This window comes from Ambystoma mexicanum, chromosome 1q (assembly GCF_040938575.1).
Source record: "Ambystoma mexicanum isolate Mex_15411 chromosome 1q, UKY_AmexF1_1, whole genome shotgun sequence".
NCBI lineage: Eukaryota > Metazoa > Chordata > Amphibia > Caudata > Ambystomatidae > Ambystoma > Ambystoma mexicanum.
Genome location: NC_090922.1, coordinates 662,796,825 through 662,815,642, shown reverse-complemented (window position 1 = coordinate 662,815,642; position 18,818 = coordinate 662,796,825). Strand labels below are relative to the sequence as shown.

The following is an 18,818-nucleotide window of genomic DNA, read 5'->3' as shown; positions in this document are numbered from 1 at the left end:
TGCCCCTGGTGACTGGGGGGGTGGGGGTGGTGGGAGACATGGGTGGGGGCCTGGTGGAGGCTGCCCCTGGTGACTGGGGGGGTGGGGGTGGTGGGAGACATGGGTGGGGGCCTGGTGGTGGGTGCCCCTGCACTGCTGGGGGGTGGGGGTGGTGGGAGACATGGGTGGGGGCCTGGTGGTGGGTGCCCCTGCACTGCTGGGGGGTGGGGGTGCTGGGAGACATGGGTGGGGCCTGGTGGAGGGTGCCCCTGGTGACTGGGGGTGCAGGGGGACATGCGTTGGTGGGCAGTAGTGCAAGTTGACATGTGGGTTGGCTGGGGGTCATGGCCATGGTGGATGGTGTGCCTGCAGGACATGTGCTGGGTAGGCCCCTGTGGTGTGAGCCACCTGCAGGGGCCGTGGAGGGTGTAGAGGGGACACCTGGGAGGACCCACACGTGCAATTCACGTGTGCTGCTCCCGGCGCACCCCTGTAATACACGTACACTGATGAGATCGCGTGTGGAACTTCCCGCGCACCCCTGGAATACACGTACCCCGCTCAATCGCGTGTGTAACTTCCCGCGCACCCCTGTAATACACGTACCCTGATGGAATTGCGTGTGGAACTTCCAGCGCACCCCTGGAATACACGTGCCCTGCTGATGTTGCGTGGGATACTTCCCCCGCACCCCAAAATACACGTACCCTGATGAGATCGCGTTGGTGACTTCCCGCGTACCCCCGAAATACACGTACCCCGCTCAATCGCGTGTGTAACTTCCCGCGCACCCCCGAAATACACGTACCCCGCTCAATCGCGTATCTAACTTCCCGCGCACCCCCGGAATACACGTACCCCGCTCAATCGCGTATCTGACTTCCCGCGCACCCCCGAAATACACGTACCCCGCTCTATCGCGTGTGTAACTTCCCGCGCACCCCCGAAATACACGTACCTCGCTCAATCGCGTGTGTAACTTCCCGCGCGCCCCCGAATTACATGTAGCCTGCTCCCCCAGGCCCGATCGCGTGAGAAAGTTCACGCGAAAACCTGAGATACACGTAGCCCGCTCCCCCAGGCCCGATCGCGTGAGAAAGTTCACGCGAACCCCTGAAATACACGTAGCCCGCTCCCCCAGGCCCGATCGCGTGAAAAAGTTCACGCGAACCCCTGAGATACACGTAGCCCGCTCCCCCAGGCCCGATCGCGTGAGAAAGTTCACGCGAACCCCTGAAATACACGTAGCCCGCTCCCCCAGGCCCGATCGTGTGAAAAAGTTCACGCGAACCCCTGAGATACACGTAGCTCGCTCCCCCAGGCCCGATCGCGTGAGAATGTTCACGCAAACCCCTGAAATACACGTAGCCCGCTCCCCCAGGCCCGATCGCGTGAGAAAGTTCACGCGCACCCCCGGAATACACGTACTCCGCTCAATCGCGTGTGTAACTTCCCGCGCAACCCCGAAATACACGTGCCCCGCTCGCACAGGCACTATTGCTGTATGTTGCCACTTTTGTAATGCGCAGGGACGCTACCGCCTGCCTTCGTGTGGCGGACGTGTTTCGGCTTGTGCGTGTCTTTCGCTGTGCGTGGCTTTGCCCTATTCGATTCCATGAATACGTGTGGTTCGGGTGCGTGTGGGCGTTCCGTCTGCTTCCCTGCAGTACATCCCCTGTTACGCCCTTATTTTCGCGAGTTGTTCCCCATTCCGCACGTTACGCCCCGTGTTCCGCCCACTTTCTAGTGTATGCGCCGAGGTTGTGCGCTTTCACTGTGCGCGTCGCGCACGTCTTTCGGGATGTTGCAGTGACGTGTGCGCCATGCACGGGTTTGGCGCACATCCCGAGGAAGACACGCGCAGGAACTTCCATGTATCGCACGCATGTTTTTTTCCGCTTGCGCGTAGATTTTCGGCGCACGTTTGTTCCATGAATCGGCCCCAATGTGTCGAAACACGTGTAGGCTGTGAACACTGAAATGCCAGGCGGATTGCTTTTGAAATTCAAGACATTGAATGGCAAGTGCATATCACTAGTACTAATATGTTGCATTGTCTCTTGTGGTGACGGGTATGACCTACATAGTAGGCGTGCAGCTGGCGTTTAGACTGGCCCTTTGGGCCCAATTCACAGAGGCTTTTTATAACGGCAAAACCCCGTTGGAAAATGCCCTGTGAATAAGAGCCTGTGTCGTTGGTTAATACACTGGGAATCCAGTTTACCCACATTTTTAGTTCAGGTGCAATAAATTGGCTGGATTTGTATCCAAACTTAAAGCATTTTCTCAATTGAAAATAGGATGTATGGTCCAAGTTGAACCCCTGTCTGGAATAAAAGTAACAGATCGAACCAGAGATTCAGAGGAGAAGATGGTTAGCATTTTAGTAATTCAACTTAACTCCCACATCTAAGATACAGTAAAATATATACAATCTGTGTTAAACCGCGTGCATGGGAGTTCTCATGCAGAGTTATTTTGTGGTGCCCATATTTACTATCTTAGTGTTTGTACAAAGATAGACTTGTAAACCCATTATCCTGCTAGGGGCTCACCTCATTTAGGTGCACCCAAATCGACAGAGGAAAGTCATTAAATCATTATAAAGCATCCAACACACTAGACTACCAAATTAGCTGACTGGATAGCAGGGCTCGAGTTACAGGGGTTGAAAGAAGAACTAGTTACTCTTACCTTGTAACGTTCTTTCGATGGGATGTTCCTCCGACGTATTCCTTATCTTAGATATAAATCCTTCAGCTTTGCTGGCCTCGGAAAATTTTTTTTTTTTTTTTCGCCAGAGGGCGCTGCGCGTCGATGATCGCCGAGTCGATGACCCTCGACGGCCTCCGTGCCGACGTCGACGTCATCCTGCCTATAAAGGCCGCGCGCAGCGTCCGTTGCTCAGTTCCGTTTTGTAGTCCCCAGTAATGTTTTTGGATTAGACTAATCACCTTGAAGGAGCATAGGCTGCAAACCCACAGGAAGTCATACTGCGGGGATGGATGGGAGGGTCGATAAGGAATACGTCGGAGGAACATCCCATCGAAAGAACGTTACAAGGTAAGAGTAACTAGTTCTTCGAAGGGATTGTGTCCTCCGACGTATTCCTTATCTTAGATAGACTCCCATAGCAGTGGTATTGTGACTGGAGGCGGGAGTAATAAAAGTTATGTTACCCTTCCAGAATGGACAGAGTGTAACACAGCCTTGCCGAATCTAGTTTCTTGACTAGAGGAGGAATCCAGGCTATAGAATTTGGTAAATGTATGTGCGGACGACCATGTGGCAGCCGCACATATATCTCGAATTGGCACCCCTCTTTGAAGGGCTGAGGATGTTGCGATACCCCTGGTAGAATGAGCCCTTAGATTTTGAGGAGGCTCCTTTCCTGCCAATTTGTAGCATTCCAGAATGGCTAAAATAATCCATCTGGAGATGGTTTGTTTTGTTATTGGAAGGCCCAACTTATGTCCTGCATAACCTACAAAGAGTTGGTCTGCTTGTCTGATCTTAGCCAATCTGCTGATATAGAAGCTCAAGGCTCGCTTAGGGTCCAGCCTGTGCAGTCTCTCTTCCTCCTTCCCCGGATGAGGAGGAGGGTAGAAAGAAGGTAATATAATCTTCTGAGTGATGTGAAACTCCGAGACTACCTTCGGGAGGAAGTTAGGCTTCACCTGAAGAACAACTTTGTCCTTGTAAAAGATTGTATGTGGAGGTTTACACGATAAGGCTTGCAACTCGCTAACCCTTCTAGCAGATGTCAATGCTATTAGCAAAACAGTTTTGAGGGTGAGAAGCTTCAATGAACAAGAGTGTAGTGGTTCAAAAGGGGCACCCTTTAGGAAGTTTAAAATTAGGTTTAAATCCCATAAGGGAACTTGAAAAGGTTTCGGGGGATAAACATTAGTTAATCCTTTTAGGTATTGTATTACCAATGGAATTTTGAAGTATGAAGGCTCCTCTGCAGTGCGCTTAAAGATTGATAGCGCTGCGAGATAGCCCTTAATTGTGCCAACCTGTAGGCCTGAATTAGCCAGGTAAAGTAAGAATGACAACACCATAGGTGTACCACAAGAAAAGGGTTCAATATTCTTTTCTCTGCACCAGCTGCAAAATTTGTTCCAACGGCAGCGGTATAGAGTTTTAGTTGCCGGCCTTCTGGCCGAAAGCAACACCTCCATAACATCATCCGGAAGGTCCCAATCCTTGTACCTCAACCTTTCAGACACCAAGCGTGAAGGTTGAGGGTCTTGATGGCTGGATGGAGAACCTGACCTTCCTTCTGCGAGAGAAGATCCTCTCTGTATGGCAGTCGAATTGGAGGGCAGATGGACATGTCTAGAAGGTCCGGGTACCACGTTCTCCTGGCCCAATCCGGGGCAATTAGGATCATGGTCTTCCGAAACCTTCTCAACCTCCTGATCATTTGAGGAATGACAGGGACCGGAGGGAACGCGTACAGAAGTGGGAACTCCCAGTCCACTACGAACGCATCTCCTAGAGCTCCTCTCGGGGGAAATTCCCTTGAGCAAAATCTGTCGCACTTCCTGTTGATACTGGTGGCGAACAGATCCACTTGAGGGGTTCCCCAAAGGGCGAAGATCTCTTGAAGGACTTCCTGAGCTATCTCCCACTCGTGAGAGACTGTGCTCTGCCTGCTCAGAGCGTCCGCTGTCAAGTTCTTCTCTCCGGCTAGGTGAATTGCCGATAGAGAGATTCCTTCCTGAATTGCCCAAAACCAGAGCTGCATCGCCTCTCTGCACAGTGGTAGTGAGCCTACGCCTCCTCTTTTGTTGAGGTAGTGCATGGCCACTGTATTGTCCGTCATTATTAGGACGTTTCTTCCCCGTACAGACGGCAGAAAAGCCTTCAGCGCTAGTCTGATGGCTCTCAGCTCCAACAGGTTGATATGTAGTCTGGACTCCGATGGAGACCAACGACCGCTGATGGTCAAGTCGTTGGCGTGAGCTCCCCACCCCGTGAGTGAGGCATCCGTGACTACTGTTATCTCCGGCCATGGTTGCCAAAACATTTCTCCTTTCAGGATGTTCTCCCGACAGGCCCACCACTGAAGGTCTCGGGCTACTTTGACCGGGATCCGAAGGAGATCTGTCATCCTTCCTGAGAACTGTGACCACTGAGTTCTCAGTGCCCACTGGAGGGATCTCATTCTCAGGCGAGCCTCCGGCACGAGGAATATGCAGGATGCCATGAGGCCTAGCAACCTCAGAAAGTCGTAGGCTGGGAGATATTGGGCATTCTGAAATCTGATGACCATCTGCAGAATATCTCGAGCCCTCACCTCTGGTGGCAAGGCTTTTCCCAGGGAAGTGTCCAGGACTGCTCCAATGAATTGGAGTCTCTGTGATGGTATCATCTGTGACTTCTTTAAATTGAGGGAGAAGCCCAGCTTGTGAAGGAAGTGGCAAACATAATCTAGTTGTCTCTGAGCCTGTTCCGAAGATACAGCTCTGATCAACCAATCGTCTAGGTAAGGGTAGACATGAATCCCTTCCCTCCTTAGACTTGCAGCCACAACCGACATTAGCTTGGTAAAGACCCTCGGGGCGGAGGTTAGCCCAAATGGCAGAACTCGAAATTGATAATGAGAGCTGCCAATTGCGAACCTCAGGTATCTCCTGTGCCTGGGATGGATCGGCACATGGAAATAAGCGTCCTGGAGGTCTAGAGATACCAACCAGTCCTGAAGCTGGAGGGCCTGAAGGATCTGAGAGAGAGTCACCATCTTGAACTTGTCCTTTCGGAGGAATTTGTTCAATTCCCGTAAGTCTAAGATGGGTCTCAGTCCTCCGTCCTTCTTCGGTATTATGAAGTAGGGGGAGTACCAACCCTTGTTCCTTTCCGCTACAGGTACCAGTTCTATGGCACCTTTCTCTAGCAGGTCTAAAACCTCCTGCAAGAGGAGCGGATCTGGAAGCTTCAAAGGGTTGTTCCCCGGTGGATGACTCTGAGGGATATGTAGGAAGGGCAGGCAGTAACCTTGGGCTACTGTCTCCAGAGCCCAAGCATCTGACGTAATAGCCTGCCATTCCGTCAGATGGTGAGTTAACCTGCCCCCTACTGGTGTTCTGTGAGGGGAGACCTCAGAGTGGTTTTGAAGCGGCTGATGCAGTTGCCGAAGGTAAAGTGGCTCCTGCTCCTGCGGGTGCGGCTTTCTTTCCCCTACCCCGTCCACCACGGGTAAATCTTCCTTGGCCTCTTTGAGCCGGTCGTCCCCTGCCCCTTCCATATGAGGAATAGTAACGAAAGGACCGTCCTCTCCACGATGATCCCGAAGGACGAAAGGTATTCTGACGGATAGCAGCTCCCAATGACTTGGCTGCTGCCTTGGACGTTTGCAGTTTCTCCAAACTGTCATCCGCCTTCTTTCCAAAGAGGGTAGAACCGTCAAAGGGCATATTCAAAAGCCTGGTCTGCACGTCAGAGGCAAAACCAGACTTCCTCAACCACGCATGCCTGCGGATTGTGGTACTTGCCGCCATGGCCCTGCTGATACTGTCAGCAGAATCTAGGCCAGTTTGTAGGGTCTCGCACATCGCATCTTTACCATCCCTGATGATGTTTAAAAATGCGTCCCTTTCCTCTCCTTCTTGGAGGCAGTCAGCCGCTGATGAAGCGCACTCCCAAAGGGTGTGGCTGAACCTAGCGAGCGTACAGGTCGCGTTAATAGACTTTAACGCCATGCTACAGGCAGAAAAAACCTTCTTAGCCATGGCATCATATTTTTTGTCATCCCTATCCTGCGGAGCAGTGGGGTATGCAGATGTGCTGCCTGATGAGGTTGCAGCCTGTACAACCAAGCTCTCAGGAGTAGGGTGTTTTGACAAATATTCAGGGTCAGAACTAGCCACCCTGTATTTTGTTGACAGTTTTTTATTTACTGCCGGGATAATTTCTGGCGTTTCCCAGTTTGTCAAAATCCTTCTCTGTAGAGCAGAGTGAAATGGAACCACAGGATCCTCCTGTGGGCCCTTGTCCAGTATGTCAGTGAGATCATCCTGCTGAAAGGCAGGAGAAGGTGCAGACCAACCCATAAATTCTATGATTCTAGACATCAGAGCTCTATATGGAGTCTCCGCATGTTCTCCTGGGTCTGGTTTGATAAATTCTGCTTCAGGAGAAGTGTCCAAGCCACTAGCTTCCTGAAGTGCATCCTGAAGATTTTTTAATCTTCCTTCCTCAGAGGCGAAAGTCTCTGGCTCTGGTGATGTGGTCCTCTGTAAATCAATATCTTGGTCTGAATCCTCCCTTTCCTCAAAAATCGAGGTTAAAGGGGGATACATTGGTTTTTGGAATGGTATAAACCCCATTTCCAATGCAGAAGGAGCCATCATCACAGGCCTTGAAAACGTCGATGTCGTCGACACCGACGTGAAAGTACTCGAAGGCGCCGTGAAAAGCGTCGAGAAATGTGTACTAGGCCTCGAAGAACTCGAAAGGATCGGAGTCTTGCTCGAGAACGACGTCGACGTTCTCGGCGTCGAGTCGGAGGTCTTTTGTCTAACCGTTGGCTGTGGAGTAGCCGTGGTTCTTTCCTTCACCGGCGTCGATATCGGCGTCGACGTCGGCGTCGACTCGATCGACTGATGCGCCGATGAATCCTTCGACAACGGCGTCGATGGCGCCGACCTCTGTTTCGAAGGAGTTTTCGACGATGGCGTCGATGATGCTTTATCTCCCGATGGCTCGAGGCGCTTTCGGGTTGACTTTTCCGCCGGGTACTGCGACTCGCGGCGTTTAGATTTTTTGGGTTTTTTACCCGGGGTATCACCCTCAGCTGTCTTCGAGGGGGACGAGGCCGCTTTCTCGAAGACGCTTAGCATCTTTTTCCTGAATTCCTCCCACTCAGCTTGCGAGCTGCGTTTTGTGGGGCAATGAACTCTCTCAGGAGAACTCGACGAAGATGACGAAGGGGATCTCCTACGTCTCTTCTTCGAGTGTCTCGATGTCGACGAGTGGTGGGAGCCACTTCGTGATCTAGATCGAGAGTGTTTTTTATGGTGAGGAGACGAACGTCTCGACTCTACCGAAGAAGCTTTCGAGGAAGTTAAAGTTGACCTACCTCTCTCGAGCTTCCCCCTACGCTCCTTCAAGGCTTTCGCCGTCATGGAAAGGCATTCCTCACACTCCGAACTCTGGTGCGTGATTCCCAGACACCACAAACAGACCCTGTGAGGGTCCGTCAACGACATTTTCTTCCCGCAGTCTCGGCACTTTTTGAAACCGGACCGAGGGGTCGTCGGGTCGGAGGAGGATGCCATCGATATCGAGGTAAATAGTAGTTATTATATACGTTATCTTGACGAGAACTGAGCAACGGTGTTCCGAGGCACAACGAAGCGCGGAAAAACGGAACTGAGCAACGGACGCTGCGCGCGGCCTTTATAGGCAGGATGACGTCGACGTCGGCACGGAGGCCGTCGAGGGTCATCGACTCGGCGATCATCGACGCGCAGCGCCCTCTGGCGAAAAAAAAAAAAAAAATTTTCCGAGGCCAGCAAAGCTGAAGGATTTATATCTAAGATAAGGAATACGTCGGAGGACACAATCCCTTCGAAATAAGGATTGCAATACCCTCAACCATATGTAAAAAACTATGAGAACCTAGGATGAATGGCCACAACCAATCAGGAGGCTCGAAACAGAGGCGAAGTCTGCTTGCATAATCTTGTGTTCCATTACTGGCTAATGCGCCACCCTCCAAGAAGCCATATTTCTTCACTCGGACATTGCCCCAGACTCTGTATTTCCCCCACTCACTCTCAGCATCTACTACTAACTTACTCCTTTACTATTTTCTCCACTGGTCATCTTTCTAGTTTCTTTTAACTGACAGTTGGCATTTTATTTTTTTAAATGATCAATAACCTGGATGTGTGCCTAAGGTGCTAACAGTATTACAATCCCTGTACTGCTGTGGGCTTTTCTAGTAACAGAACTGATCCCTTGCTGGTGGGCTAAGTAACCTCATCTCAGCTGGTGGGAAAATATAGGGCAAACCCACCCCATAGACATGTATTTGGATCTATGAGATTACTGCAGTGTCCATAATGTCGCCTTTCAAAAAGCTGACTTCAATTATTCACATACATCACTGTGACCTGCATCCCCCTACCTGCCTCTCCCCTACCCACTTACCTTTTCAGCTGCACGCACAGAAGTGTGACGCCTTCTCAACTGTATACCTGCAGCGTCAGTACTGGCCCAATAACGTGGGTCTGAACTGGCGCTGTAGGGTCCTTTTTTCTTTTCTTTTGTTAAACTTTTATCTTTATTGTACCCCGCAACCATGTAATAGATGTGGGGGACACCCCTGCAACTCCCACTTCCATTAGTGGGAGTAATGAGGGTCGGGATATTAGTACGGCACAAAGGTGCCATATTCGGTATAGGTGACGTTTTTAAGTCGCAGTATTTGTATGTTTCCATTTAATCTATTGTGCAAAAAACATTAGTGTTCAACCACTTTATAAAAGGCATTCGGACTATGGCTTCATTACTGTATATGGTCACAAAACTGCTTAGCAAATTCCATTATATTCTTACACTATAAAGTAGAGGGTACTTGAATCTTCATATTGGGATGAACTTTCAAAGCTTCTAGAAAACGTACAGCCATCCAGGGGTCTGGCAGCAAACACAACTACAGAAAAAGAAAGGCAGCAGAGTATTTTAAAAGTGACTGACATGTTTTCTGAAGGTAGTCATACTGAGAGGAAAGGATGATGCAGAAAAGGCTTGGACACAAAGGGAATATTAACACTCACCATTAAAAGACTCGCGTGGGAAAATAGGCTTTACATATCTCCCACTGCAGACCAGAACAGCATCAAAGATGGCCGACTCCTGCTTCCCATCTCTCTCCGTGACAACATCCCACTGGCCCGTGGTGGTAAAGTCTGGGGTTTTCCTGACACTGCACACCTTTGTCTTAGGAATAAGGCCAGAAGCAAAGGAAAATATTTTGAAATCTATTTGAACTGGTAACATGATTTATTAAAATGTCTCCATCGGCAATCAGAGTTGACGTTATTCAGCACTTGTAGTTCCATGATAGATATTTTTTACATTTTCTAGCAAATTGTTCCAAGCTCAACAATTGTGTTCAAATGGTTTAAAAGGACTGCACATCAAAAGGATTTTTACACTTAAAATACTATGTTGATTTCATTCACAAAGAATCAGCATCTTCATTTTTCAAAGCAGCTTTTAGATGAGTCCCAGCAATGCGTTTCTGACCGTTTAGAATTTTCTTTTTTAAAAAAAAATATAATATTTTGTAGTGAAACCTTTAACTAACTCTTTATTTGGCTCACCAGTTATTTGAATTCACCATTTAATTAACCTTTAAATTACAACTTTTGTACGTTGAGGGTACTTTCAAATGTGGGAGACCCTGCAAAAACAATAACTTAATATCATCTGGATTAATCTCATATTGCATTTCATTTATAGTTAAAACAGACAGGATTTCTAGTAGGCTGAAACTGGTACCATCTCTCTGGTGGCTTCACAACTCCTACCAGGGTCTGCTCTCGAGCACTCACCACCTTTACTCCAACTGCTTCTTCAAGAGTTGGCGGCAGTCAGTCACTGGGATCAACTTCTTAGCTGTCCTATCATTGACTGACTCAAATATGGATGACCTCACGCTCTAGCTTAAAAAGCCCTGCCACCCCAGTTGTTCTCTTCTGGCTCCTGTTGGGCGCTCTTGAAAAGAGCATGTGTGCCTCGGTCTCTTTGCTCAGTACACCAGCACTCAACACCACTCTCACTGGTAGTTGTTACGAACAGAGTTCCAGTTCTGGAGACGTGTTTCTTTGTATACTGTGACAAATCCAAGGGTATTATCACTGCTTCCATGGGGTGAGCCCCTTCCCATAAAACCAGGGAGGTGATGTCGCAACCAGATAGTCCCTCTTGGGGGTGGTACTCAGCGGATGGATCTCATAGTGAGGGAAACCCACAATGAGACCAGTGACGACTATCTTGGGAGAACATTACATGCACCCCCCTCCTTCCCTGTCCCCTCACTTCACTCACCCACTCCACCCACTACAGTTCCCCACAAGTCAATAAATTGTTGGAGGGTAGGAGACCCAATCCACTGAGACCACACTGCAACGTCGAACAGGGAGAACTAACCAGATGGAGTCTCTGTCACAACTGGCACAAAGAAGATTGGGCAAGGAGGAAAAAGTCCACTGTGGAACCAAAGTGCGCGGTACAGTCCAACTCGAACACAAATCAATAAAAGGGAAGAAGGACTGTGCGCTGAGGCAGATCCTCACTGGAGGAACTGAGAGCTATCTGGCAGCCCGTCGTGGATAACAGGGGAACCTGGCGGAGTCTCATTGAACACAGGCAGTGTTCAGACTTGTCCTGGCTGAAGTATCAGAGGTCTGGGAGCAAGCGGGAGCCGGAACACATGGTCAGAGCAAGGGACACGAGCCGAGAGGGACCAAACCTGGGAACACGGCGAGAAGACGCTGAGAGCGCAGGAAGGTGCGCGGAAACCAAAGCAAGCAGAGGCGGTCCCGGAAGTCACCCAAACAAGCCAGCATAACCACAAAAGGTACCTGGATTACCGTAGGGGGATGGCAAGGATTACGGAGAATGTAGGAGGCCGTTGGGGAAAATCAAGAAACCCCTTCTCCCTCGTACCAGTAGTTGGGGAACTGTACAAAGTGGACATATGAGAAACAGTGCCTCACAGGTTAGTGAACCAGGCCTGGCAAAGATATACAGCAAACCAAAGAGAGCAGTCTGGGACCCATCTGAAAATGGGCAAGCCCCACAAGAACAGTACAGAAGGGCCAAGGACTGACTGCAGTTTAAAGAAGCACACAAACAAGGTGCCAGGACCCACAGCAAGTCAGGGAAGCCCTGATAAAGGCATAAACGGGTCGGGAGCCCACATTAAAGAGAGAAGACACAGAATAAATTAGGAAGCACCCGAGGCATCCCAGAGGGGGCTGGGAACCCATTCAAAAGTGAGAAAGAAGAATTAAAAATAAAGGGCCGAGGGCCCATTGATAAATATAATTTCTGGAACAACAAGAACTACAGTCAAGTCTAGCAAGATAGTAAACCAGACTTGATGCTATATTTGTAAACTTTGATTTTTGATGATTGTTTTCCTGCAGACTACAGCTTCAAGTGAAAAGAAGAACCACCATGGTCAAGTCTGGCAGGATATTGAACCAGATTTGTATGTGCTAATACATTTGAAAGTATAACTTGTCTGTGAAAAGAGCAACAATCAATTCTGGAAGGATAGTAAACCAGACTTGGTGCTACACTTGTGAACTTTGCTTTTTAGTGATTGTCTTTGTAAAACCAAACTTCAGGTGAAGAGAAGAAAAACCACAGTGAAGACTGGCAGAACAATGGACCAAATTGAATATGGATATTTTTTCTGAAAATATAACCGTCAAAAACAAGAGGCCTTACAAATCAAGGCTGGCAGGATAGTTCACCAGACTTGATAAAACATTTGTGTAGTGAAGGAAGAAGAGGGAAAGGGACTACCCCCGCACCCTCCGGGATAGCCTCGTTCAGACTTCCCTCAGCCACCTCTCCTCCCTCACTCATTCCTGACTGTCTATCCGCGATTCAGGTTTGGTGCGCCTCCAACGATCTATGCCTTAATGCCAGTAAGACAGAGATCCTTCTCATTGGGACCGCTCGCCTGCTTTCCCTCTATCCCTCTGACCGCCCCCTCCCTGGGCCCTCTACCCTTGCCATCCTGTGAGGTAAAAAACCTTGGTGTCATCTTCAATTCCACTCTTTCCTTCTCCCCTCACATCGCGCACCTTGCCAAAAAGGCTCACTTCCCGCTGCACCTCCTCAGTTGTATTCTACCTTTTCTCACTTTCCCCCAGATGCCTACTGTGTCCAGAGTACTGGTTCTCTCCAGGCTGAACTATTGCAACAGCCTCTTCTCAATCTGCCTACCTCTACTCTTCTCCCTCTGCAACCAATCCAGAACAGGACTGCCAAACGTATCCTTGGCCTCAAGCCCAGGGACTATGTCTCTCCAGCCCAGCCCTGAAATCTCTCCACTAGCTCCCAGTAGCTGCAAGGATCAATCTCAAGACCCTCTGCATCATCCACAAGACTTTCTGGGGCCGGGGCCCGCACTACATCCAACTCACTATGCCAAAGTATCTTCCTTCAAGAGCCCTTCGCTCAGTACCTCCAACTCTGTGGGTCATAGCTTTTTCCAGACAGAGTGGCGGTTGATTTCTCTCCTTTGCAGGTGCCTCCCTCTGGAATGGCCTCCTGCCATCTCAGACTTGAGCCGGACCAACTGAAGTTGCGGGAGCAGCCAAGACCTTCCTTTCCTCCTCTTCTTTCTTTCTCTCACTTCCTTGCTAACTTTCCTATCTGCTGCCCGACTGGTTGCTTGGTACCGTCACAGTCTCACTGGGTACCAGGCTCCACCATGAACAGTCTTCTTTGCACTGCCTCCTGGCCTACCGCACACTTAGAGGCTGTAACTGTAATCCCTACAGCCCCCTGCCTGCTGGCACTTACCCAGAACCACGCTGCCCTGGATGCACATACTCAGAGCCATGCTGCCCTGATTCACACTTCTCCCTACCCTATCCCTGCACTTCCCCCTACTCTTCTCGCTGTCGCACCTGCACATTCCGAATGACAAGGCCTAGTAGGATCGTTGTCTTGTCTTCCCTCTGTCTCCCGTTATAAATTCCTGAACAAATCATATGTGAGATTTGCATCCTGCCAAGAATTGAACATTAACAATTGAAAAGTTTAGTTGGAGCCCAGAACAAGACAAGCCCTCTACTGGATCTAGAAGGCCCCAGTTGTCCTTGGTTAATTTAGTGTGTAAGGGATGGTAAAAGATTTTGACTTTTTACATTTTTGGACACCCTGACAGAGTCCTTAGTCTTTTTGTTGAGGTAGGTAAACGCTGCTTAGAAATAGAGCCAGATAGATTATTCCTTTTCTTTTCTTTATCTTTAATAAAAGTATGTGCCAAAAAACATGCCACCTCAGTGTCAAAATAGTACTTCTGCACCCTTACATTACTAAAATCCTTTGTGCCAAATCATAATCTGATGCATGGGTCAGTTTCTACATGAGTGTCTTTCTTTGTTACTGGCCCTTGACAATTTTTTCAACCTCCTTCTCAAGCACTTGGCCTGAGAATGACTGCATGTCCTGAGAACGACTGGGGAAAAAAGCGGGGGGGGCTGGACAGACAGACTTGCTAGGCCTAGACATTCAAGGTTGTGTAAGTGCGCAGAACAGGGAGGGAGGGGACAAGTGCACCCAGTCCAGCAGGTGCCAGGATTAAGTGCAGAGTGGTTGCCCCCATCATGGGACATATTGCAGTAGACCCAGGCACAGTGAAGAGGGACAGATGCAAGTGCAGGACTGGCAGGGAAGCCTGGTACCTGTGATGTTCTGAGGGGTGCACCAGGCGACCAGTTAGCTAACTGAGCAGGTGGGGAAGAGAAGGAGGGAGGGAAACAAGCCGATAGAGGGGGGTTTGCAGAGGAGAGGAAGAGAGAAAGAGGAAAAGAAGGGGACATTCTCAAGGAGTTTCTCGAACTTGAGGAGGTCCGGCTCAAGACAGAGAGGTAGGAAGGCTGTTCCAGAGGGAGGCACCTGCAGAGGATATGGATCTACCCTCAAATCTCTGTTTGGAGAAACAGCTCAGCCGCAGAGAGTTGGAGGAGGCCGTGCGAAAGGGCTCTAGAAGGAGTGTATTTGGGAAGAGAGCATTGCAGATAGTAAGGGCACAGGCCCAAGAAAGCCTTGTGAACTATGCAGAGGGTCTTGGAAATTATCCTTGCAGCTGCAGGGAGCCAGTGGAGAGATTTCAGCGCTGGAAAGGGCTGTCCCTGGTCTTGAGGTCAAGCATAATTTTCGCGGTTCTGTTCTGAATAAGTTGAAGAGGGCAGAGAGTAGAAGTAGGAAGTGTGAGAAAGAGACTGTGGCAGTAGTCAAGTCTGGTGAGAAGCAGGATTCTGGAGACAGTGAGCCTCTGGGGGAAGGTGAGAAAATGCAGAATACCTCAGAGGAGGTGAAGCTGGAAGTGGGACTTTTTGGACATGTCTGAGGTGTGAGAAGAGTAGGAGAGAGTAGAATCGAAGATGGCCCCCAGATTTTTTGCCTCAGTGGTGGGTGGGGCTGCAGGACCTAGGGAGGCCAGCCAGAGTGAGAGTGGTAAAGTGGGAGCAGGGGTCCAAATGAGGACAATCTCTGTTTTTCTGGAATTAAGGCAGAGGTTGTTCGCAGCACACCAGGACTGAATTGCGGACTGTCGGGAATGATCGAGGAGGAGGAAGAGGCAGATGGTAGCCTGAAAGAGCTGTGTGTCATCTGCATAGCACTGAAAGTTGGAGATAACATATTTTGTGGGCCAAAGGGGCCACGTAGACATTTAAGAACCAGTGGGATAGATTGGATCCCTGGGGGAAACCACAAGTACAGAGGGTAATAGCTGAGAGAAAGGACCCAAGTTCCACCTGGGAGGGACGGTCCGAGAAAGGACGCAAGCCACCCCAGGGCCTGATCTGTGAGGGCCAGGGTATCACAGAGACGGGAGATCAGGATGTTGTGGTTTACCGTATCAAAAGCAGGGTAGAGGTCTAGGAGAAGGAGGACAGAGGGAGAGTTGGAGTCAAGCTTTGAGAGCAGGTCTTCACGGGTGTTAAGAAGAGCGGTTTGCATGCCTATGGATGCTCCAAAGCCCAACTGATGCTCATGGAGACAACCAACAGATTCAGTGTGGAGGATGAGCTGAGAGATAGCCAGCTTCTCCAGGAGTTTGCCCAAGAACGAAGTGATGGAGATTGGGCGATATTTAGTCAGAATAGAAGAGTCTGCAGAGGGTTTTTAGAGTAGAGGGTGCACATGAGAGTGCTTGAGAGAAGGAGGGGAAGACTCTGGTGGCGAAGCAGAGGTTGCATAGGTCAGCCAAGGATAGAGCTAGAGAGTCAATGTTGTCCTTGATGGTTTTGGAGGGGCAAAGTTCCACCTGTTTGGAGGAGGATTTCATAGACCCGACTTGTCTAGAAACCTCCCTCAGGTGTGATAGGGGACAAGGAGTAGAGAAGGGGGAGGAGAGGAGGAGTGGTGGAGGCGGCCAAGGGGGACCCAGGAGATGATGGTGCATGAGTGGGTGCAGAGGAGAGAGAGAGGAAAGGATGTCCTGTGTTTTGGCGGTGAAGTGTGAAGCCAGAGCCCCGTAAAGGGCCTAGGTGGGTTCAATAGAGGATGAGGCTGCAAATGTGGACTTGAACATGGACTCTTTTCTTGCGCCAGATGCAGAGTCTGTATTACCTTTGTAGAAGGCGGCAGGCCACCTTTTCAGAGGGTGCACCTGAAGATCACCATTTCCGCTCCGGTGCCCTGCACTTACGTTTAAGGTCAGCAAGATCAGAGTCGTACCAAGAGTTGCACTTTTTGGGAGACTTCTGTTGGACCCTCATGATAGGGGCAAGGATGTTGAGAGTATTTGAGAAGGAAAGTTGAAAGTTAGAGAGGGCTGTGTCAAGGTGGGAGTGACCCGAAAGAGTAGGAGGAGCGGAGTAGGTGGAGGCAAAGGCAGCTGAACCCAGTGACCTAGGGCCCTTTAAGACGAGGTAGCAATACTTTGAGATGAATGGGGATGCAGAAGTTACTGAAACATCAATAATCAAACCGACTCAGGAAGTTGGCAAAACTCAATGCTGTTTTTTATTGCAATTGTGTAAACCAGGGAGTTACAACAGACATCAACGGACGTTTGCTCGATTTCCCTCAGTGCATCTCATAAAAAAAACAACTTTTATAATCAAAGGTCGTCATAAGTGACATCACGCCACGTGGCAAACTACAAAAATCTACTTGTGGATGTGATAGGATTGCAGGGAACATCTAAGTATACGTTCCATACTGACAGAGTGTCATGATGCCTGCCCCCGGGAAACCAGACCAGGCCCAGCAGCCCCGGAAGCAGGCATCACGCCATTTGGAGCATGCCCAAAAGCCCCAGTTAGGGGCTGTTTGGGTGCAGTCCTGGCGCCTTTGGCGCCAGGCTCATAAGGACAAAGTCAGTCCTGGCGCCGTAGGCGCCAGGCTCATTTATGATAACTTACCTAAAGCAGACCATGCTGCTTTCTCACCTGATGCAGACCATGCTGCTTGAAGACCTAAGCCAATTGAGGCTTAGGAGGGACTATTTTAATGCAGGGACTATTTTCTTACCTGGGTGGGGCAGTGGAAGAATACTTACCTGGGACTTCTTCCAAAGCTATTTAAGCCACGCCCAGACAGCCACACGTGCTTCGCGTTATTCTGCAGTAGCAGCGTAACGCTCACCGTGCCTGCAGCAGCTTCCAGTCTCCTGCCACGCCCGTCTACACTCCGGAGCTCCTGAACCCTGCAAGGAAAGCAGAAGGAAAGGTTAGAGCAAGAGTTTTATTCATACTCACCTGAATCCTGCATTTTCCCGACTTGGACCTGGAAGAAAGAATCCATTAGACGCTCTTGCCGCACCCCCTGCAACGCCGCGCTGAACTCACCTATTGACATTTTCAGCATTCCATCACGCGCATCTTCAGTTCGCGGACGCTCTTTATCACCTATGGACATAATAACAATAAGGTGAGCAACAGAGAGTTATCTAAGACAACAAATGCAAATATTAAGACTTACTTGAGATCACCGGGGATACTAACCTAATCTCGGGTCAGCGCGACCTCTTCCGCATATCCGCCGCACCCCGGCCCCTATGGGGAAACATTCCGCTACAGACTTACCCGGTTGCGGTAAACGCTTCAATCCACGGATCTTCCTCCGAATGGATGCCTGAAAAGGAAAAAGACCACAGATTAGAGCAATCTTCCCTCTTTATTCCGAAACAGCTTTTATAAACACTTACCTGCGCATCTCTGGTTGCCACGTGAACTCTTTCCAGATCCATAAGGGCAACCTAGAGGAATTGGACAGAGTGAATTCCAGACGTTTTGAACTCTTTATAACTATTACCTCTACGGAGTCAACACCGTCTGCAACTCGCCAACTTCCCTCAGTGAGGCAACTGGTCAGCTACGCGCCCCTGCACTTGAAGCAGGATGGAGAGTTCATCTTTCCAGATTATCAGGTGAGAATCTAAAGGAGTGCCAAAGTAATTCATGGGGAGAAGGTGGGGTTAAGCTTAAACCTCACAGGTGGTTAATTCCCCTTTCTGCATTACAGAAGAGTATTCATACGAGCCACACAGACCAAGCTAGGTGGCCCGGTCCACTCCGTCATCTCGGCGCTCCGTATATCATTGGAAGAAGTAACATCAGGCCGGTCCAGATCAACGCCCCTGTGGACACCAGGTGAGCGTAACACAGAGGTAGTGATTGGGTTTCTAATGTCAGGTGGGCAATTAAGCCCATCCCAAGTGCAAGTCATCTTACATGTCATAGTAATACTCGACAGTTATTGGTTATACAAACTAGAGGGCTCTTTGATACTTGGTTCCCTACCATGGGTTTGGCACCTTTGTACCCTTCTGGAATATTCCACACGCTAGCAGCATGCATGCTACCATACCAGTTGCATGGAAGGTCGACATGATCATGCCTCCCCTTCCAATTAGCCCAACATCTATCATCACTCTTGCAGTCTGCCAGTCAATTAGGCTTTGAACTTGGCCTTGTAGAGGCTCTCTGTGCCTGAGAAATAAAGGGAGTATCTTCTCGGTTTTGGTGTAGCTCGACCCAATGTCTATTGATATCTGACCATATGACTGGGAGACCACATTTGCAAGCCTTTTGCAGCATTTAATTCTATTAAATGGTGAA

The 18,818-nt window shown here is 49.6% G+C and overlaps 1 protein-coding gene across 1 annotated transcript in view; it reads right to left on the bottom strand.

Annotated features, from left to right (window-relative positions):
* Positions 1 to 18,818, bottom strand: part of LOC138534963 (dimethylaniline monooxygenase [N-oxide-forming] 2-like) — a 346,864-nt gene that overhangs the window by 240,163 nt on the left and 87,883 nt on the right. Inside the window, exon 4 of the mRNA XM_069641259.1 lies at positions 9,771 to 9,933. Coding sequence (XP_069497360.1) covers positions 9,771 to 9,933 — 163 coding nt within the window. The remainder of the gene's footprint in view (positions 1 to 9,770; positions 9,934 to 18,818) is intronic.